The sequence below is a fragment of the Engraulis encrasicolus genome, chromosome 16 (assembly GCF_034702125.1).
Source record: "Engraulis encrasicolus isolate BLACKSEA-1 chromosome 16, IST_EnEncr_1.0, whole genome shotgun sequence".
Lineage (NCBI taxonomy): Eukaryota > Metazoa > Chordata > Actinopteri > Clupeiformes > Engraulidae > Engraulis > Engraulis encrasicolus.
The window spans coordinates 49,137,041-49,159,415 of NC_085872.1; the positions used below are offsets into that span (position 1 = coordinate 49,137,041).

Below are 22,375 nucleotides of genomic sequence, written 5' to 3' on the forward strand. Positions count from 1 at the left end.
TTTGCCATTACATAAACCAGAAACTTGAAATAAACCCACTCTGTTTTTCTCCCAACTGATGTCTGCATTGCATTGCATGTTTCTACATCTGCAGTGAATGCTCTTGATGGAACCATCATGTGTGGCCTACTGCAGTTGCAAGGATTTGGCCAAAAATATGGCTGAAATGGTGTTCTCATCTTTATTGTTTTCTTGGGTAATCCATACATGCCAGCAAGCATTCTTATTCAGTCTTTATTTATCAATTTTACTCCACTCATTTGTCCTCAGTTAAAAGCTGAGAGTGCCTCATTTAGGGAGCCCAGAAGTGGGGATGCAAATGCACCACTGCATCCCCCATGCCACTGCCCTAACAATCAGCAGCATTCAGGGCCATGGACATGCACGTGGCTCTGCATGGAATTGCATCGCAGTGGGTTAAATCCCACACAAAAGTTGAGGGTGAGAATTTTTTTCTATTTAATTCCATGGTAGGATTACGTTTCCACAGACGTAATCCTGCCATGAAATGAAGAATCAAGAGAAAAGGCTTTTTAGTGTTTGGAGTTTGGACTGTACTCCTCATTCCAAACCTTTTAGTCATCCACACCACCAGGCGGCGCCAGAGTGCTGTGCTCACTTCTCAAAGTAATAATGAGATCATAACAAAAAAAGGGGGCAGAAATTTGTGCTATATCTAATAAGTCAGAGTGCAAATAAACAGAACTGCTTTGATGGTAAAGGTGGATTGGGGATCGGTGCATCAAGAGCAGTCACGCAAAGCAAGATCAGTAGCCCCACCTTGTGGTGGACGGGAGGAAAAGCAACAACAATTAAAAAAAAACAGCCGTTGTTCAGAGACACAGTATGATACTGTTAGGTATAGTAATAACAATAATGCTTTGACCAAGACAAGTACTCAATGCAAGGTTGAGGGTTGTCAGGTTAATAATAATAATAATAATAATATAATAATAATAATATGGATGATTCTCCCCATGTGTGTGAGCTCCTCCTCTCTGCCTACAGCACTACAGAATAATGTATGTGGCAGCCCAGAGCCTGTGGGTCCGAGCCCAGAACCCAGAGACCAGAATCCGGAGCCCGTAGTCCAGAAACAAGAGACCAGACTCCGGAGCCTGTAGTCCAGAAACCAGGTCTGAGCCCGGGGGTCCGCCCGGAGATGGACGTCTGCAGCATAGAGTAGCGCCTGCTAACGTGGCTAACGAGGGGACAGGCGAGTGCCGGTACCAGTACCAGTACCAGTACCAGTACCCGTGGCCTATGCTGTGGTGGTGGTGGTTGCTATGGTACTGATGATGAGCAGGGCCGCTGACAGCGTTTGCTGGGCCCGGGACAAAGTCATCTGAAAGGACCCCCAATTCTGGGCCCCCTATCTCCCTGGGCCTGGGACAACATAACCCTTTGTCCCCCCCCATGTCGGCGGGCCTGATGATGACAAAAAACACTGAATTCAAGCCTTCACAGTTCAAATGAGAGTCGAGAGCCGAGTCTTCAACCCCAGTGACACACTGAGATGAGTTTGCAAAGACCTGCCCACTCCCCCACTTGCATAAAGAGCAGGAGAAAAAGAAAAGAGAAATCAAATGAAAGTGAAAACAAACATTCACTGTGGCAAACTATCCTCGACTGAAGCTTGGGCTCCGGTCACCAGAATGGCCATGAAGGTCCCCCATTCTCATGAGTTACTGTGGGGTAAAGGGACTATATGCACCGGCTGACTGGAGACAAAGACCTACTGTGGGGTGGAGGACTGACTGGCTGACTGACTGACTGACTGACTGGTGAAAGGAGATCCATGCGTTCGGGAGTTGTGTGCATGTGTGACTGGTGAAAGGGAAACCGTGCGTTGGTGGTGTGTGTGTGTGTGTGTGTGTGTGTGTGTGTGTGTGTGTGTGTGTGTGTGTGTGTGTGTGTGTGTGTGTGTGTGTGTGTGTGTGTGTGTGTGTGTGTGTGTGTGTGTGTGTGTGTGTGTGTAGATATTGGGTGGTGGGAGGGAAGGCAGCAAAGTGGACGTTGGGGTTGTGGTGTGTCTGTGTGTGTGACTGGTGAAAGGGAAACCATACATTGGTGGTGGGCGGGTGGTGTGTGTGTGTGTGTGTGTGTGTGTGTGTGTGTGTGTGTGTGTGTGTGTGTGTGAGAAATGGACGAGTGTGCAGGGGAGCTGACTGGGGGGACACGCAGTAGATCCGATATGAATATGAATCTGAATATGAGGTCCTTCATAGACACGAGAGACACAAGATACAGATACAGGACTGACGGCATGTAAACACATTGCTGACATGACATGAGATGAGATGAGGACACTGACCATTCATGGATACAAAACAAAAACAAAACAAAACAAAGAAAAGCGTTTACAAAAGAAATAAAGCAAAATATAGAAAACCAAAAAAAAAAACATTATAGACTCCATTACAGTCGAGTAGGAAGTCTAAGGCCAGCATGTTGTACCAGAAAAGGCTACGCTAACATGACGTCGTTTTTAATTCCGAATGAATAATTCCGAATTAAATAATTCCGTCGTGTTTAAAATTTCATCTTTCATTTAATTCCAAATTGTGAAGAGTGAAGAAGATGTTTCGTTTTCAAAGTGGAATCAAACTTTATTCAGAATTAAAATTTCATTCTGAATTAAAGTGAGTTTAATTCTGAATTAAAATGTCTCATGTAAACGTAGCCAAAAAGACAGAAAGAAAAAAATAAACACATCAACACACCATATTGCGATAGATTCAGACAGTTTTTTCTTTTCTTTTCTTTTTTCTTTTTTTTCCTCAAACTTTGAACAACTGCAGCTGATTCAAATAATACTTCTGAAAGGTCAGCCTCTACCGTATGCATCATGATCATAGGACTCGAGTTAAAGGACAAGGGAACAAGGGGGGATATTGATATGCATATTATGTACACATATAGGAATATCCTTGACTCAAATCAATTAAGTACACTGAACTGTACAATATCTCCAGTGAACACTGCAAAAGCAAAACACTTGCTCAAACAGGAACACTGATTATTTTTTTTATTCTTTAATATATATATTTATAATACAAGATTAAACTATCCACCAAAAAAAAAATCAAAAACGAAAGAAAAAAAAGAGTCTAGGTTTGGGTTTGGAGGGAGTGAAGCCTCCCTGGATGGTAATGTGCGTGTGTTTGTTTGGATGTGTGTGTGTGTGTGTGTTTTTATGTGCATACGTATGTTTGGATGTGTGTGTGTGTGTGTTTTTATGTGCATACGTATGTTTGCATGTGCGTGTGTGTATGCATACGTGTGTTTGTATGTGGGTATATACGTGTGTGCGTGTTTGTGTGTGTATGCATACATACGTGTATGTGCATGTGTGTGTGTGAGTGTGTGTGTATGTATGTATGCATGTGTGTGTGTGTGTATGTATGTATGTATGCGTGTGTGTGTGTGTATGTGAGTGCTGGGGCCTCACGTCTCTGGGCCTATCCCAGACCGAGTCTGACACTAAACAACAAGGCCTGTGGGGGGCGCCATATCTTATCTAGGACTTCAACACTGACTCAACAACTTCAAGTAAGCGGACTTTCCAGAAGAGGCCTGAGTCGCGCTGCGCTGCACGGCGAGGCGAGACAGGTCAGGACGCTGATGTCAGCAGAGTAAGGGGGGAGGGGGACGGGAGACGGGGACGACAAGAGTAAAGCAAACAGAAATTTGCATTTGATAGACAGGAGAGCGGACGGGGGATCTGCATTTTATAGAAAGGAGGGGATTTGCATTTAACAACAAAACAACAAACAAACAGAGACTTGAGATTGGTGGCATGTTAGCAACAGCTAGCTGCTAACAGCTGTCTGAGTGTTTTCAGTCGTTTTTTTTTGTTTTTGTTTTTTTTTAAACAGGAGTTACAGTTTTTTGAGCCTCCCATCCCCCTGCCCCCTTCCTCCCTCTGCATCAGATTGTCTGCTCTGATGTCTCTTCTTTTGAGAGAGAAATTACGGAGAGACAAAACAGAGTCAAAACTGAGTCGAGATTATCACTAATGGTTGGCTGGTTCATGTAGGACAACCGTCCTCTACAACCAACCACATTGCAGTGCCTTGTGTGGGATCGATCCTGCCTCCCCCACCTCCTCCCTCCTCCGATCAATTCATTCAGAATCCCTCGTTCCCACCCCACCTCACGCCCCCTCTCCTCCCTCTATCCCTCCCTACTCTGCCTCACACCCTCCATCACACCTCCTGCAGTCAACAGCGCCCTCTAAAGGCCTGGTGGCTCCACTGCGGAACCCTCCAAAGCCCACTCTCTCTCTCTCTCTCTCTGTCCAATTCCCACTGATATCGGTCGCTCTCTTTCTCTCTCTCTCTTTCTATTCCTCCATCTCTCTCTCTTTTTTTTTTGCTCTCTTCTCCTCTCTTCTCTGCGAGCGGTGGCCGGGTGGGGTGGGGTTTGGGGGGGTTCGGGTGGTGGGTGTGGGTGATGGGTGATGGGTGGTGTGTGTTAGCCGTTGAGCATGTAGACCACCAGCTCGTAAGTGGACATCATGATGGCGGTGTTGGGGATCTGGCGCACCAGGTGGGTGGTGAGGCCGCGGTACAGCGCCTTGTAGCCCTCCTCACGGAACACCATGCTCAGAGTCTGAAAGAAAGAACGGTACTTGCTGCCCTCCTCTCGAAGCCGCGTGCGGATGACTTCTGCACAGGGGGGAAACGGAAACACACACACATACGGATAGACAGACACAGAGGCAGAGGGAGAGAGATGTGAGTGAGTGTGGTCTAAACCAAATACTGTTTATAAAAAAAAGATATATAACTAGGGATGCACAATGTCAAACATTTCTTCCGATACCGATATCCGATTATGATATTGCGGTTTTGGCCGATGACCGATATTAACCGATACCGATGTTTTTCTTTCTTTTAAAAAAAAAAGAGATGACAATGATGCAAACAAACATAATTTTTGAATGTCGTCTTATTTCCAAAAACACTTTTTAACTCCCTGTAATAATTAGATAAAAAATAGAGACAAAATAGAAGACAAACAGTGAAAGTCATCGTCAAGTCCATTCTTTTAGAACCGTCACATATAAAAAAAAAACATCGGCGTTAACATCGGCCCAGTTTTACCCATCAGACCGATGTCCGATCTGTTAAATATCGGCCGATATCGGCCGATACCGATACATCTGGCCGATACATCGTGCATCCCTATATATAACCATATTTATGGTCCTCCTAACCGTTTAATCTTTTCTTGACCAATTGCACTTCATGTTTGTTCTGTGTCATCTGTTGTTGTCTAAATATGTCTATGTTCTCCCCCTTTTGGGGATAATAAAGTTGTAAGCAGTATTTACAGTGCAGGTATGTTTGCTCTCTGTCGTATGAAGTGGCTTCATTGCTAAACACTTAAAGGAATGATAAACCCTTTCCAGACCAAACCATTACTTCTTTAGGATGCATATGCAGTACTAAAAACAGAACGAGATAGATGGGCGGATCTACACTTTTTTCCCGCCATTTTAAGTTTTGTAAAAATAGGGGGAAAAACGGCTATAAATCAATGACTGGAGGTGGTCAGCTGGCAAATCTGATTAAGACAACGGCCGAACATAACATAATCCTGCCATGGAATAAAATATTGAATAGAAATATGATTATAAGTGTGCGGACTCGGCTTCGTCCCATGTGGATAGGCAATGGATGTGGCACACGTGGATCTGCAGTAAGGGAGCTATATACAATGAGGGGGCTATATACAATGAGTTGAGGTGCTGAGCTTCGTACCATGTGGATAGGCGATAGACGTGGCACATGTTTTGGAGGTGGCTGCAGCCAGCATCATGCCTACGAAGTCTGAGGCGTCCTTCACCCCCTCGTCTTCCTCGTCCATATTGGCGTGCGCCTTGGACTCCGCCAGTTTGCGCTTGATGCTCTCGTAAATGACAAAGTGGATAACAGTCTCTGAGATGCCGGCGTAGGACGCGGACATCCCCCTGTAGAACCCTCGGAACCCGTCCGACCGGTACACCCGCCGCGTGCACTCAAACGCACTCATGTGACGCTCCCCCCGGTTCCTGTAGGAACACGCACACAGGTACATACGCACACGCACGCACACACACACATAAGTACACACACGCACACAGGTACGCACACACACACACGCACATATGCACACAAGGTAGACAGGGTTGAGCTTTAGTTTTAGGCTTTAGTTTGTTAGGCTTTTAGCTTTAGTTTGTTTGCTCATTTGTGATTCTTTTATTTGTTCAAAAAGAATGCCCTCTGCGAGTCGAGTCGAGTAAAGCTTTGCACAGAAAAGGCCTGAAGAGTGCAGACGTTTGCTGCACCTTCTAAACAGATGAGCGGTGACCCATCACCACTTCATGATTCTTTTATTTAGAAGGTAAATGAAGCTAAATGAAGACAACACATTTTTAAGTTTTAAAAATTGAATAAATAAATTAGAGGCACACAGAGTGCAAACCTCCGCCAAGGCCATGGGGTTACGTCCTTTTTTTTTTTTCATTTCAAGTCTTTGTTTATGTGGAGTTCGAAACTGGAATGTCAAAATTCGCCCCATCCCGCAATCGCGAAGAATCTTTTTAAACATTCGTGATAAGTTGTTCCGTTTTGGCATTTCCAACAACTCCACAGAATTTCACCAAAATCCGTTCGTAACTTTTTTTGTTATCCTGCTGACAGAAAAAACACACCAACGCGACCGAAAACATAACCTTGGCGGAGGTAAAAATAAATAAATGAACGAACAAAACAAAACAAAAAACAGTGAAAGTAATGAGCGTACCTGGCATCCAGCTGCAGGCGTGTTTTGATGAGCCAGATGGGATTGGTGGCGGTGATGGCAGTAAACCCTGAGGAGAACAAGACATCGGGGGTAAGAGGGCGCACGGCCACAACAGGGCGTCACAACACAACATCACATGACATCACATGACATCACATCCTGCGGTGCACCTAGCAGCTCTACACACGCTAGCATCTCCATCACGTAGTAGAGAACAGGCATCACTAGTAATCCGTACTGATATACGTGTGTTTGTATGTGTGTATGTGTGTGTGTGTGTAAGTACTCCTTTAACATGGGTTTATGGCCATTTGTAATGATCACACGAGAAAATCTCGTGCAACACAAAAGGATGAAGCGATGCAAAGTTGCTTGTTGGTGCAAATAACGGCATCTCCATTCTAACCTGAGGGCAATAGAGTTCGAAATGACGCCTCAGGAGGAGCTGGCTTCGGGCCATAGCCTCATGTTAAAAAAAACAAAACACACTATACGAATCCTATCCATATAATAACAAGCATTTCAACTGATCTTTTGTGAGTGGGCGAAAAAAAACTGTGACAACTGTGACGCTGCCCCACACAGTGATATATATATTATAATAATAAATATGTGAAGCAACAACATCGTACAAGAATGGCTAATGGCTAACGGCTAATCTCCACTACAACAGAAACATGACTGCTGTGTACTATAGCTCTGTCTAGTGTTTCTCGACAACATTGTTGCTAACCAAGTTAGCAACTTACTTGGTTGCAATGCAGTTTTCCATTGGAAACCTAATAAGTTGCTAATTGGTTAGCAACAACGCTTTCGAGAAACAGGGTCCTGTCTGGTTGAGCTATTAGCCATTAGCTGGTGACTCACACAGCAGTTTAAGCAGAGAGAGTAGAGAGAGAGGTTCCATTGGCCCATTGTTTCCGGGTTCTATTATTGCAAGGGGGAGGGGGGGAAATCCCCCTTTAGGCAGACCTAAGGACTGTTCTATTCAATGATAGGAGTATTATGACACGCCCCTTTAGGCAGACCGGAACCTGGTTATGTTAGGTGCCCATAGCAACCTATTACATTGGCATATCTCTATATACTTAAAGAATCTCTGGTTTAAGGGCCATCGCTAAGGGCAACGGGCTGCTGAATCCTGATCTCAAGATCTCCTAAAGACATCTGAAGATGTGGTTGTGCAACGATGGCTTTTGTGGAATGGATAAATGTTGCCGTAATTGAATTCATGGATTTACAAACAACAGTCTTGAGTGATAAAATCTCCATGCCAGTACAGCAAGGTGATGATAGTCATGTAGGAGGGTTTAAAACACATGAGGTTAGTACAGATGTTACAATTGAAGATGCAGAGACTTTTTTTCTTTGTCGGTTAGCTTTTCGGTCTCTTTGTGGTGTACAATTCATGACTCCAGATGAGAAGAGCATTTCCAATGGTCTACAATAATATTGGGCTACGTGATGTTATCTTGTATTATGTGCGCTGTAATATTGGTTCACAGCTCCTGTAAGAGCCGTTTGGTTTTGCGTGAAGATGTTTCAATAGTTTTGTCTTCTTTTTTTGATATATATACTGTATATACGTATCATATATGTAGGGCCCTAAATTAACTTTTTTTAATCACCAGCCAAAATGGCTAGTAGATGTCTCACTAGCCAAGCACACACTTGCTAATGGGTCAGAGAGGCTAGTAAGTTGGTCTTTTCTACCAGTCAAACTGAAATTTTTACCAGCATTTGGGCAGTTGGCTGGTGTTAATTCAGAGCTCTTGTTACACTATTGTGATCTTATGAGCGCTGTAATATTGGTTCACAGCTCTTGAAAAAGCCGTCTGCTAACGTTAACATTGTTTTTGTCTTCTTTTTTGGTATAAATTTCACGTATAGTGTATGTAAGCTCAGACTACTTGAGCTTAAGAGCAGGCGATGTGAATACATGCCCCCCCCCCCCCCCCCCCAAAGCCACATAGTCAACCCCCAACTACCAGCTTACTCACTAAGTAGTCACAAACGTCTGCAAGAATACTATGTTCAAACAAGCATAACACTGATGTAGGTGTGCATATGCTGTCCCGCAAGACTACTATGTTCAGACAAGCATAACACTGATGTAGGTGTGCATATGCTGTCCCGCAAGACTACTATGTTCAGACAAGCATAACACTGATGTAGGTGTCCATATGCGGTCCTGGGTGCTACAGATAGGTGGGGTTGGTGGTGTGGTGTGGTGTGTAGTGCATGCCTGGCTACTGGAGTGAGGGGTAGCGGGGTAAGGGGTAAAGGGGGTTGAAAACACCTACAGGGTGACTTGAGTGGAGAGAAGAAGAAAAAAACAAACAAGACAAGAGAAGACAAGATCTGTAGCAGTTACTAAATAGCATAGGAACAGTAGATCAAGAAGAAGAGGAAGAGGAAGAAGAAGAAGAAGAGGAGGAGGAGGAAGAGAACAAGATCTGTAGTAGTTACTAAGTAGCATAGGAACAGAAGAAGAAGAAGAAGAAGAAGAAGAAGAAGAAGAAGAAGAAGAAGAAGAAGAAGAAGAAGAAGAAGAAGAAGAAGAAGAAGAAGAAGAAGAAGAAGAAGAAGAAGAAGAAGAAGAAGAGGAGGAGGAGGAGGAAGAGAACAAGATCTGTAGTAGTTACTAAGTAGCATAGGAACAGTAGATAAAGAAGAAGAAGAAGAAGAAGAAGAAGAAGAAGAAGAAGAAGAAGAAGAAGAAGCAGAAGAAGAAGAGGAAAGAGAGGAAGAGAGGAAGAGAGCAGAGAAGACAAGATCTGTAACAGTAACTAAGTAGCAGAGAAACAGTAGATGAAGAGGAAGAGAAAAGAGAGGAAGAGAGAAAAGAGGAAGAGAGCAGAGAAGATGGTCTCTGGCGAGTACTCACGGGGGGAGTGGCCATAGCTACTCCGCACAGCTGCAGTGAGTAGCCTGCACACATTGGCTGCCCCACAGCGCCCCCCGCAGGCAGGGCTGCCAACTACAGTTTAGCCCTAAAATAGACACAGCCTCGTCTGAACCACACAAACAAGCAGACGCAGCACCAGCAGCAGCAGTAGTAGTAGCAGCCCTTAGTTTTTAGTTGTTTTTTTAAATAATGTTTTTCTTTTTCTTTCTTTTCTTTGGTTATTGATTTTATTATTGAAGAGGAATAAGATGAAGACAAAAACCAACACACTCAAAACACACACACACACACACACACACACACACACACACACACACACACACACACACACACACACACACACACACACACACACAACACGTGGGATGGAATGGAAAAGAGGGTCTCCCATTACCCCCATAGCCTCCCACCCCCACCCACCCATCAGAACCTTTACCAACCATCTTTGATTTCATTTCATAAACATCACCGACCCCCCCAACCCATCACCAACACCCCCCTCCCTCCCTCCATCCCTCCCTCCCTCGATAAGATCTTGTGCCCCTCAGTTAGGATCCCAAACACATCACAGGCTTAATTTGGCTCCCCTCCTGGTTTATCCTTTCCTTTCACACAGAATGGGAACATGCTGGTAGACAGGTCATATGAGAGAGAGAGAGAGAGAGAGACAGAGAGAGACAGAGAGAGAGAGAGAGAGAGAGAGAGAGAGAGAGAGAGACAGAGAGAGAGAGAGACAGAGAGAGACAGACAGACAGAGAGAGTGGGAGACACTGAGCGCAAGAGAGAGAGAGAGACAGAAACAGAAAAAAAGGATAAAAAAGGAGATGAAAGAATGAAGGAAATAAAATGTAAACAAAAACAATAAAATCTCCCATTTCCAAAGCCCTAAAGAGCAGCATCCCTCCCTCCCTCCCACTACTGTTCTGCATCTATGCAAGTCATACGTCAAGAAGATGCAGCACTGACGGAGAGCCTGGCGGAAACTACAGCAGCACTAGAGGCTAGGGCTGTAACGATATTATTGTATTGAGGCGAGAAATCGCGATACGGAGAGCGGCGATACTGTATCAGGGTGGAACCAAAGTTTTTCCACATTATTCCAGGAATTTTTATTTATTATTTTATTTCCGGAAAATGCGAAAATGGCTAATTCATTTTAAAAAATACAATTAAAAATCGTGGGGTGCATTGTGAGGTGTATCGAACCGTATGTCAAAAATCACGACACGAACCGAATGGTGAGTTGAGTGTATCGTTACAGCCCTACTAGAGACATGTGCATTCTCATCATCACAAGATCATCACACCTACTGCATGTGGTGAAAGGTGAAAGGTGGGAGGGGAGGGGTCGGGGGTAAGACAAGAATTGTAAAGGGGTGAGAGAGAGGGGGACAGAGCCTACGTAAAACAATAATCAAAACGTACGGTCAGGCAGTGCAAAAGGAATATTAAAACGATGGCACCAGGGCATGCTAATCTTGTCAACCTTGCATAGAGAATAAGTGGAAACGAGTCTCTAAAGTTTCACACCTACTACACATGCAAATGCATGTGCATGTGTGTGTGTGATCATATAGTCACTCTCATATGCAATGCATCATTCTTTCCTCATTTGCAAACTTTATGTCAATTATAGCATGGAGCAGGATTCACTCATTAATTACCTTAAGTGTGCTGGCCGACCCAAATGATAACGTCAAATATAACAAAAAGGGCGCGCACCTTGCATCGAGTGTCTCTTATTTGCACAGACGCATTTCAGCGTGTGCCTTCTTCAGTGTGCAATCACATTCTTTTTTTTTTTTTTTAAACTTAGGTAACATTGCTTTTGTAATAATAATTAAAAAAAACATAGGAGGTGCCAGGGCCTTTGGTCTATAAGCGCCACGATGCATCACATCCACACAAATCATGTATATGGGGGTTGATATGCCCCTGAGGGTCTGACCTAAATTCTACTTTGGGACGACCTGGATTGGCGTGCGTGTCTGCCTGCCTATATCATGGTATGTACCTGCTGCTATGATATGATATAATCCATTCAACACCTCTGTCCCAGTGCTGGCACGTTATACGGCTGGCATACTGGCCTACTGCCTTGCCCTGCTATATAATAGTCCCAGTGCTGGCATGTCATAAGGCTGGCATACTGGCCTACTGCCTGCTATATAACGCTCCTGGAAGACGGGCCTAGAGCCAAGTGTACATAGATATACACACACGTCATACATCACTTTAAACCCTCTGCATTACCATACGTGGCATCCATACTGTAGAGAGCCACAGTACTGCCCTACAAAGGCACAGTACAGTAACCACGCCAACATTAAAACTGAAAAAAAAGGCCTTCAAAGGATTGGTATTGATATCTGAACTTCGTATCTGCTAGTGATGTTGGCTATGATTATGTCCTCGACAGTAAATCGTTTTGTTGGTTAAGAAAGTGTCTGCCAAATGCAATGTAATGTAATGTAATAGTATTGGGATGGTCATACATCACTTCAACCCTCTGCATTACCATACGTGGCATCCAAACTGTAGAGACCCACAATGCCAAACAAGATTGAAACTGAAACAATAAGGCTTCAAACTATTGGTATTGGTATCTTCAACACTTGAGCTTTATATCTCCTGTGCGTATCTGCTAGTGATATTGGCTATGATTATGTCTTCGACTGTAAATCGCTTTGGTTAAAAAAGTGTCTACCAAATGCAATGTAATGTAATGGTACTAGGTTGGATACTGCAGTTACTACAAATTTGATACATCAGTATCTCCAAAATGGGACACATTAGGCTGTGCCACCAGAGAAAAAGGAGGTACTATGGAGACCATATTCAGTCTAAACTTAATTTTGACAAAATAGGCAGGTACTGCACTTCACCTTTGAACGCCAGACTACATGAGGGACTATCAGAAGTCAAAGTACGCGAGTAATGATCTTGTGTGCGGGAGCAACGTCAACGTCAGCAAGCATGTGTCCTATACACAATGCCGCCCGTCTGCCGTCGTGGAACATTACCCTACAGCATGACCTACATTCCCATGGCAACACGGACCCCGGTGGCGGCAGGCGAGAGATTTCCACGAGCAGCTAACGGGAGAACAGGGTCAGCAAGTTCGATCTGTCTATATGTACCGCACGGGAAGTGTCAATCAAGCGGGGGGAGAGGGAGGCTAAGGCAAGCGTCAGGAAAGGTGTGGAAAGCGATACCTAGGCTAATCTCAGACAGAAAAGGAGCACTTCAGCTAGTTATTTTCCATTGAGCTCTAATGACACTCTGATGGTACTGGCTAAGCGTGTGACTGCTCGTATGGCACATTTCTCATACACAAAGGTCAGCCAAAGGGGCTTTTAACAAGGCCATAAACCAACTGATATCATTTATAAAGCTCAGAAGCCAGGTGGATTAAAGGTATTTAGATGTGCAGATAACATTAACAAGAGTGATTTTATCGGATGGCACACAGTCATTAATAATCACTACATATTTATTAGGCACTTCAGCCAGATATGAGAGGGGTCTATAGCAGATCTCTGTTTTTTTGCGCGAGAGAAATAAAATAGTCACCTATATACTTGTGCAATACCATCGATCGAAGGGCAGTTCCTGCTTGCACAGGGTGACAAGATTTATAACAGTAGCTCTCAACCTTTTTTTGAACAAACACCCCCTTGACCTCATCATAAGCCTGCCAACGTCCCCTTAGTACATTAAATAAACTGGTTTGGCCTTCTCTGGCCTCGACCAGTAGCAAACTGAGGGAGGCGGGTTAATCAGGCCGTTTGGGAAACGCTATTCGTTATCTTCTTGGTCAGACCAACATCTCGGTACGAGATTTGAAAGTCGATGATAATCAGGTAAATATTTTATAACATCAGTTGACAAGGTTACCATGCCCCTTGGCCGTCTGGTCTAGGGTAGGGGTCAGGGGAGGGGAAGGGGAAGTGTGTGAGAGAGAGAGAGTACATGTGTGCCTGTCTGGTTTTGTGTGCATGATTGACAGTTATATTATAATTGAATTACCTTTACAGGGGGGTGACAGGCTGGTAATGGCCAGAGTGTCAAGAAGACTGTGATATGACAAGGGAGGTTAGGAGACAGGGAGGGGGTCCAAAAAATACAACCCCTACTCCCCCCCAAAAAAAAACGAAACAAAAAAAAAGAAAAAAAAAAGGACTAACTAAAAAGTCTGCAGCAGCAGTACTGAAAATGCTTTCCTGTTTATGTTGTCATCAAAAAAAAAGAAACACATCAACATTGATTATGAACTACTACGAACTCTCTTTTATTTATTTATTTATTTACTCAAAAAACAGTCATCATCATTACGGTTATGAGAAGAATCATGACCATCAAGGACTAGCAAAATCACTTGAAATCTGAAAACGAAGTCCGCGACACCAAGCGTGCTGCCCGAAACGTCACATTAAAAGGTAAGAAAAGCGGGAGCTTGGCGTCTCAAGACTTCATTCTCAGTTTTCAATCATCATGACCATACCAGTGAGAAGAGGAGGGGCTACCTGAGGCGTCCGCGTCGTGCGGGGTCCGCCTGCCTTGCGTGCGTGCGTGCGTCGGCCTCGAGAGGACCGCCGCTCACTCACTGCGTGCCGTGCGAACTTTCACACCGCATCGCATCGCGCCCTACATGTTAGCGATCCTCAACTACACACAGCACAGACAGCGCAAGGTAGCCAGACTGTTTAGTAGTAGGTAGGTAGCACAACTGGTATGTAAAGACACCCAAGCCCTCCAACAACTTCAAAGCAGAACAACACAAGAGGAGAGGAGAAAGGGAGAGGGGGGGGGACAAAACAAAATAAACAAACAAAAATAAAATTGGAAAAAAATAAAATAGGAAAGGAAAGCACAACCCAAACTTTAAGGACCACGAAGAGCTTTATGAAGTAATTATGTATTCAAAGGATTGCTTTGACAGTGAAGTAAGAGTTAGTGCAATCTGAGGCGGTATGCAGCAGGGGTGTAACCCGGAGCCCAGTCAGATCTCGGGCTTCCCAACACTGCTGACTGGACTGGCATGGACATATTACACTCACAAACAGGAGCTTTAGGAGACCTTTTTTGCCTTAATTTTTTTTTTTTTCCCTCACTGTTTGCCCAATATCTTTGTAGTCTCTGTTGCATGAAATATTCACAACCATCAAGGGGGTGAAACTATAAAAGGGAGACAAATATATTTTATATTTGTACATATGCTTACATATGCAGTACTTTTGTTTTACTCTTTTTTTACTTTTGTGTTTATGTATCTATGGGTGTGCGACTCAGATATGAGAGATACGTCCGTGTGTGTTCCGATCCTGAAAGTGTTCAATTGTGCTTTCGGACAAACCAGTCATGCTTTTTCTTTGTGCTTCTACCCACGCTACCCAACAACTAGCAAATGACCTCAAAAATTGAGGGGTAAAAAAATAATGAGGGGAAAAGAAAAAAAAAAGTGGGCAAACTCTACACTGAGTGAGCCTCTAGTAACCATGCCCAATCAGTCCATGAATTTATATACATATCATTTTTTTAAAGAAATAAAATGAATGTGCTTATCCTTAAACCTATAACTTCCAAGCAAGAGTCTAAATAATGTATAGCTATTTTATAAAACAACAAAAAAAAACAAAAAAGCTAAACAACTCATTAAACAGTCACCTATACTTAAATATATCCAGCGAAATCGTATCAGTGTAATTTGTGACATTACAACCATTCTTAATGGTGCAGACACAAAAGAGAAAGGGGGGTGAGTGCAAAAACCTCTATTCTACACAGTCTGGTTAAAATACAACAAATAAAGGGGGAGAGCTGTTACACTGTTACAGTTTTAGTCATGTAATGTCTCAGTGAGGGGGGGGTGGATGCGGCTCGGATCTTACCTGCTAAACCAGCCGACACCATGTGCACCTGCGTGGAATCAGGCTCAAACACTCCATTCAACTTCTCCTTCGCCGTGGAATAGGCAGCAAAATATATGGCCCTGTGGAGAGAGAGAGAGAGAGAGAGAGAGAGAGAGAGAGAGAGAGAGAGAGAGAGAGAGAGAGAGAGAGAGAGAGAGAGAGAGAAGGTTAGTTTAATGAGGCAAGGCTGCAAATTTGCAAGTGGGCAACATAAATTCTGGAGATAAGCTACTAAACATATTACACAGTGCACCTTTAATGAGGCAAGGCTGCCAGATTAATAATAATAATAATAATAATAATTCATTTTATTTAAAAGCGCCTTTCAAAAAACTCAAGGACACTGTACAGAGAGAGGCAAAATAAAACAAGACAGATAAACAGATTGTAAACAAAAAATAAATATAAAGAAAATAAATGAAAAAAAAAAAATAAAAAATAAAAAATACAGTTAAAGAATCATAAAGAATAGGCTAATTGAAATAGATGAGTTTTAAGTCTTGATTTGAACAGGGGTAAAGACTCAATGTTGCGGATGTCAGGGGGAAGCGCATTCCACAGCTGAGGTGCAGAGCAACTGAAAGCTCTGTTCCCCATGGTGCTGAGACGGGCAGAGGGGACAGAGAGGAGAATGGAGGAAGAGGAACGGAGGGGGCGGGAGGGAATAGCAATATGAATAAGATTAGATAGATAAGGAGGGGCAAGATTGTGGATAGCCTTGAAGGTGTGGAGAAGTATTTTAAAGTGAATTCTAAATTTGATAGGGAGCCAGTGGAGATGTTGGAGTGCAGGGGTAATATGGTGACAGGAAGGGGTTTTAGTTATGATGCGGGCAGCTGAGTTCTGGACCAGTTGGAGCTTGTGGAGAGATTTTTGAGGGAGACCAAAGAGGAGAGAATTACAGTAATCAATGCGAGAGGTGACAAGACTGTGTATAAGGATGGAGGTAGAATGGGAGGTGAGAGAGGGGCGGAGACGGTTAATGTTGCGTAGGTGGAAATAAGCAGACCGTGTGATGTTGTTAATGTGGGAGAGGAAGGATAGAGAGCCATCAAGCATGACACCCAAACTCTTAACTTGAGGGGAGGGGGAGACAGGAGAGCTATCAATTGAGAATTACAATGCTGAAAGACATGTTACATAAGGAACATATGCATCATCTCAGGGAGAGCGGTCATTGCGGACAAATATCTATTTTTTGTGTATGTGGTTTTTTTCTCTCAACAAATGTGTAAGTTCAAGTCACGAAAAAGCTGTTCAGTGCTTAAGAAAATGCTCTCTCCAGCTCACTTGTATGGCCAATGTTCTTGCATTGCACAGTATTGTGATGTAATATACTGCAAGTACTGTGACCTAACGCAGTGGTTCCCAACCTATGGGTCGGGACCCACCTTATGGGTCGCCAAAGATCCACAGGGGGTCGCGGAGCCCTCTTGATTTTAAGGGGTTTCATTTTAAATATATATAGCCCATGTTGAATAAAAGACAAAGCATTTAACTAATAAATGCATTGAAGCAACACATTGTAAGTGCTACATTAAACATTTATTCTATATTTGACCAAAGACGAATTGAGGAATAAAATAGGCCTAACTAAAATTAGTTTTCGCAGGAAACAGAGGGCATCTTGTGACTCCGTCTCGTGCGGGCGCTCACGTGGTTGGGTCACCAAAGCTTACAATAGTCATAACATGGGTCCTTTAAGAAAAAGGTTGGGAACCACTGACCTAACGTATGTCAAGTGACCCATAGCCTAATAACGAAGCTATGCTGAGCTGATCTAGTTGCTTGAATACGCTCAATGCTTTAACACGCACACGCACTCTTGCGTCTTGAATATGCTCAAGGTTTAAACACACACAAACGCACACACAAGCACAGTCTTGGGTTTTGAATACGCTCAAGGCTTTAAAACTATATGAATATGCTCAAGGCTTAAAAACAATATGAATATGCTCAAGGCTTAAAAACAATATGAATATGCTCAAGGCTTAAAAACAATATGAATATGCTCAAGGCTGGTCAGGCAGGGTATAAGTGCTCAAGGCTTCCTAGCCCCATCAGCCCATCCGCTACTGTAGGCCATTCAGTAGCAGACATACACAGGGCTGTCCTTGGGGCATGCTCGAGTGACATGACCCAGACTATTGCAGTGGTTGCAGCGGGGTTACAGAGGGAAATTCTAGCAAAATCTAACAATATTAATGGACAAAAAAATGCCTAGACCCTTGGCTTTCTATTAATCGTTTGTCCACTAACATTGTTAGAAATCCATTGCGAGGCTAAGACTATGGTGGAGGGGGTTGGATTTGGATTTTCCCAAATCCAAAAGGGGGTCCCTGATGAAAAAGTTTGAGAACCACTGGGGTACTGCGATGGCTCACAGCAGCACTAAATGAAATATGAAGGGCATTCTGGGTTTAAATCAACTAAACATGAACAGCGCCAGATTACACATCACACACCTCGCCCACACCTCACCCATAGGCATCTGTCTGCAGAGGATTAATAACAGCCGAAACACGGGGGGCAATTTGGCACACCATGACCTCACCATGCAGTTACGAGGGGGAAAAAGAGAAACAGCGAAGGGGGGAAAAAGAGAGAGAGAGAGGGAGGGCGGAAGAGTGAACGGGATTACAAAAAGAAAAATTTCCGCTACGGCTTGTGTTTTTAATCCCTGTGTGTGTGTGTGTGTGTGTGTGTGTGTGTGTGTGTGTGTGTGTGTGTGTGTGTGTGTGTGTGTGTGTGTGTGTGTGTGTGTGTGTGTGTGTGTGTGTGTGTGTGTGAAATGCTTTGTTGTGTGTATTATGTAAGATGCAGAGATTGTGTGATTCCCGGGGATGACGCGGGCTGGACACGGCATGGGGCCTATGGCTGGAGCAGGCAGTCGGAGGAAGGCATAGCATAGCACAGCACAGCACAGCAATAGATGGAGGAAGGCAGGCATAGCACCACGTAACCCAGTGCACTGCACTTTGGCTTTGTAGGGCAACATAGCATAGCCCAGCACGGCTCCAGAGGGAGGCATAGCATAGCATTTGCTCAGTAGTTACTGCACTTTGCCATTGTAGGGCAGCATAGCACAGCCCAGCACAGCATGGTTGAAGCCAGAGCAGCCGAAAGCCCAGTGGACCGTGGGCCTTGTTCCAGATGAGCAGGTCGGGGGGAGAGAGAGAGAGAGAGAGAGAGAGAGAGAGAGAGAGAGAGAGAGAGAGAGAGAGAGAGAGAGAGAGAGAGAGAGAGAGAGCGAGAGAGAGCGAGCTTAATGTGACAGCCAGCTTGGCTATCGAGTACCCAGTATCTTTCCACTTCCTCCAAATCCCTGCGCGCCTGCCTCGCCTCCTCCCACCTCCTCCCTCCCCTCCACTCACGCTGTGCCAGGCCAATCAGGCGTGTCTAGACTTCCTGCCGGGCAGCCAATGGCCAGCCGGGGATAGCATCTGTCCTGGGGTTTTCGGCGAATGAGACGCAAGGGAGCTCGCCAGGACAGAAGGACGTTTTATTTATAGGTTTTTTGGAGACGAGCTACAATGCTGGTGCACAATGCAACCGAGCGCAAGCAGGACTTCGGTCATGAATCATGCCGATAAGAGAGTGTGTGGGAGAGGATTCAGAACCAAAAGGGGAGAACAGCAGCATTGCCCTATGAAGGCGAAGCACAGTAACTGCGCTAACATTGAAACTGTGGAAAATGCCTTCAAGGCCTTGGTATTATTGATGAAAATGCAACGTAGTAATATCTCTGAAAACAGGACACATTTGAACCATAAGGCTTTGTCACAAGAGAGAAGGCAACATGAACCCCATTTTAAGTGTAGTCTAAACCAGGCTTGTACGAAATTCCGAATGGAAAGACTTTCAATTCAAAATAATGCCATCATACGAACACTAGGTGGTGCCATTACCTTGAATTTCTTTGAATTTAATCTACACCACCCATTGAAAGTACATAGAACACCACCACCTAGTGTTCGTACTATGGCATTACTTTGAATTGAAATTCTTTCCATTCGGAATTTCGTACAAGCCTGGTCACAATTTTGAAAATACGTAGATACTGCACTCTGCCTTTGTAGGGCAGATGCAGAGGGCCCATCATTGCACATGTGCCGGCTGGGCCACCGACAGCTTTGGCCGGGCCCCAGGGCAAAGTACGGTAATTGGAAAGCCCCATTCACCCACCCAATACATACAATGTAATGAGAACCTAATTTTGGGGTCCCTCTCTCCCTGGGCCCGGGACCAGTGCCCTGTTTGTCAGCGCATGCTGTCTTCCCTGTGTGCAGGTGTTGCGGTCTGGTCCCTGTTCCCGGGCTGCAAGCTGCATTTGGGTCTGCCTCAGGCAGCATTAGATTTGGTGCTAGTTTAGAGCGCCCTTCACCACTGAGCAGTGGCGGAACATTTACATACAGGGCCTCAGGTTAAGACACTGATAGGGCCCCCCCCCATACGGCCTGTGAAAGGGTCACAATAGGGCCCCCACATTCAATACAGGAGGGCCCCCGGCCCCGGGGCAAATGCCCTGCTTGCACCCCGCGCCCCCCATAGCTCCGGCCCTGCCACTGAGCCTGACCCGACCCGGCCCGCTACATTCCCGGCGTTCCAGCTCCCTGCTGCCTTTATGTAACAGTCTGGCTGTTTTGGTCAGGTGCCGCCAAACGTGGCCCCGAAAAAAAAGAAAACAGCACAGAGAGAACAAGCAGGGGGGGGGGGATGTTCAGGCAAACTAGAGCACAGGCATGCAAATACACAGCTACCTAGCACACTTGCAGAGTGGATGTGGAAGAAGAACCTCCATGTATTGAAATAATAATAATTAAGAGATGAATAAGGAGAGGAGAGGAGAGGAGAGGAAAGGGGGAGAAGAGAGGAGAGAGGAGCAGGGAGAGGAGAGGAGAGGAGAGGAAAGGGGGAGAAGAGAGGAGAGAGGAGCAGGGAGAGGAGAGGAGATGGGGTTAAGAGAGGGGGAGAAGAGAGGAGCAGGCAGAGGAGAGGAGAGGAGATGGGGAGAAGAGGAGAGGAGAGGAGATGAGCAGAAGAGGAGAGGAGAGGAGCAGGAGAAGAGAGGAGAGGAGCAGGAGAAGAGAGGAGAGGAAGAGGAGCAGGAGGAATAGGCAGAGGAGAGGAGAGGAGAGGAGAGGAGAGGAGAGAGGAGAAGAGAGGAGAGGAGCGGAGAGGAGAGGAGATGAGGAGAGGAGAGGAGAGGAGAGGAGATGGAGAGAAGAGAGGAGCAGGAGAGGAGAGGAGCAGAAGAGGAGCGGAGAGGAGCGGAGAGGAGAGGAGAGGAGCAGAAGAGGAGAGGAGAGGAGAGGAGAGGAGAGGAGAGAGGAGAGAGGAGAGGAGCAGAAGAGAGGAGAGGAGAGGAGAGGAGCAGAAGAGAGGAGAGGAGAGGAGGAGAGGAGAGGAGAGGAGAGGAGAGGGGAGGAGAGGAGCAGAGGAGAGGAGAGAGGAGAGAGGAGAGGAGCAGAAGAGAGGAGAGGAGAGGAGCAGAGGAGAGGAGAGAGGAGAGAGGAGAGGAGCAGAAGAGAGGAGAGGAGAGGAGAGGAGAGAGAGGAGAGGATCAGGAGAGGGGAGGAGAGGAAAGGGGGAGAAGAGAGGAGAGAGGAGCAGGGAGAGGAGAGGAGATATGGAGAGGAGAGGAGATGAGGAGAGGAGAGGAGAGGAGAGGAGATGGAGAGAAGAGAGGAGCAGGAGAGGAGAGGAGCAGAAGAGGAGCGGAAAGGAGCGGAGAGAGGAGAGAAGAGGAGAGCAGGGAGAGGAGAGGAGAGGAGCAGAAGAGGAGAGGAGCAAAAGAGGAGAGGAGTGGAGAGGAGAGGAGAGGAGAGGAGAGGGGAGGAGGGGAGGAGAGGAGAGGAGCAGAGGAGAGGAGAGGAGAGGAGAGGAGAGGGGAGGAGAGGAGAGAGCGTCTTGGGAGCAGCAGATCAGTGTGTGGGTAATGAGGACCAGAGGGGTCCACTGGGCCGTGAAAGTGTGAGACACACACACACAGACACACACACAGTCTGACAAAGACAGCAAAACAGCTAGACAAGACACCCCTGAGCACCGTCGGTGTACACACACACACACACACACACACACACACACACACACACACACACACACACACACAGTTTCTCAGTTTCTGCAAGTGAGAGACAGAGCTGGTGCATTGCAATAGTACCATCACTCATGCCCAGCTGCACCTGACTCCTGACTCCTGACTCAGCCTCTATCAGCTAATAAGGGAGCATGAGTAGCAGCACAGAGAAGCGGCCGGAGAATGCAGAGAGTCCGCACAGCACCGTGCATTAGCCACGCTACGCCATCCTAGTATGCCAATGACATTAGCCACGCCTTACCATCCTAGTATGCCAATGACATTAGCCGCGCTTCGCCATCTTAGTATGCCAATGACATTAGCAGCGCTTCGCCATCTTAGTATGCCAATGACAATAGGCACGCTTCGCCATCCTAGTATGCCAATGACATTAGCTACGCTTCACCATCCTAGTATGCCAATGACATTAGCCGCGCTTCGCCATCTTAGTATGCCAATGACATTAGCCACGCCTTACCATCCTAGTATGCCAATGTCATATTTCGCCATCCTAGAATGCCAATGACATACTTCACCATCCTAGTATGCCACTGACATTAGCCGTGCTTCGCCATCCTAGTATGCCAATGACCCTTTGACTCCGGGGGCTGTCAGTGTGTTGTGCAGAGCACACAGACCAGACCAGACTAGACAGTGTTATGCAAGAAGCCAGCAGTGCAG

The 22,375-nt window shown here is 45.5% G+C and overlaps 1 protein-coding gene across 1 annotated transcript in view; it reads right to left on the reverse strand.

The window, feature by feature from the left end:
- Positions 1 to 816: 816 nt before the first annotated feature.
- slc25a36a (solute carrier family 25 member 36a) overlaps positions 817 to 22,375 on the reverse strand; it is a 45,494-nt gene continuing 23,935 nt past the window's right edge. Inside the window, exons 4-7 of the mRNA XM_063219775.1 lie at positions 15,592 to 15,692; positions 6,793 to 6,859; positions 5,769 to 6,058; positions 817 to 4,670 (exon numbers count right to left, since the gene is read on the reverse strand). Of these exons, the coding sequence (XP_063075845.1) occupies positions 4,477 to 4,670; positions 5,769 to 6,058; positions 6,793 to 6,859; positions 15,592 to 15,692 (652 nt within the window). The 3' untranslated portion in view covers positions 817 to 4,476. The remainder of the gene's footprint in view (positions 4,671 to 5,768; positions 6,059 to 6,792; positions 6,860 to 15,591; positions 15,693 to 22,375) is intronic.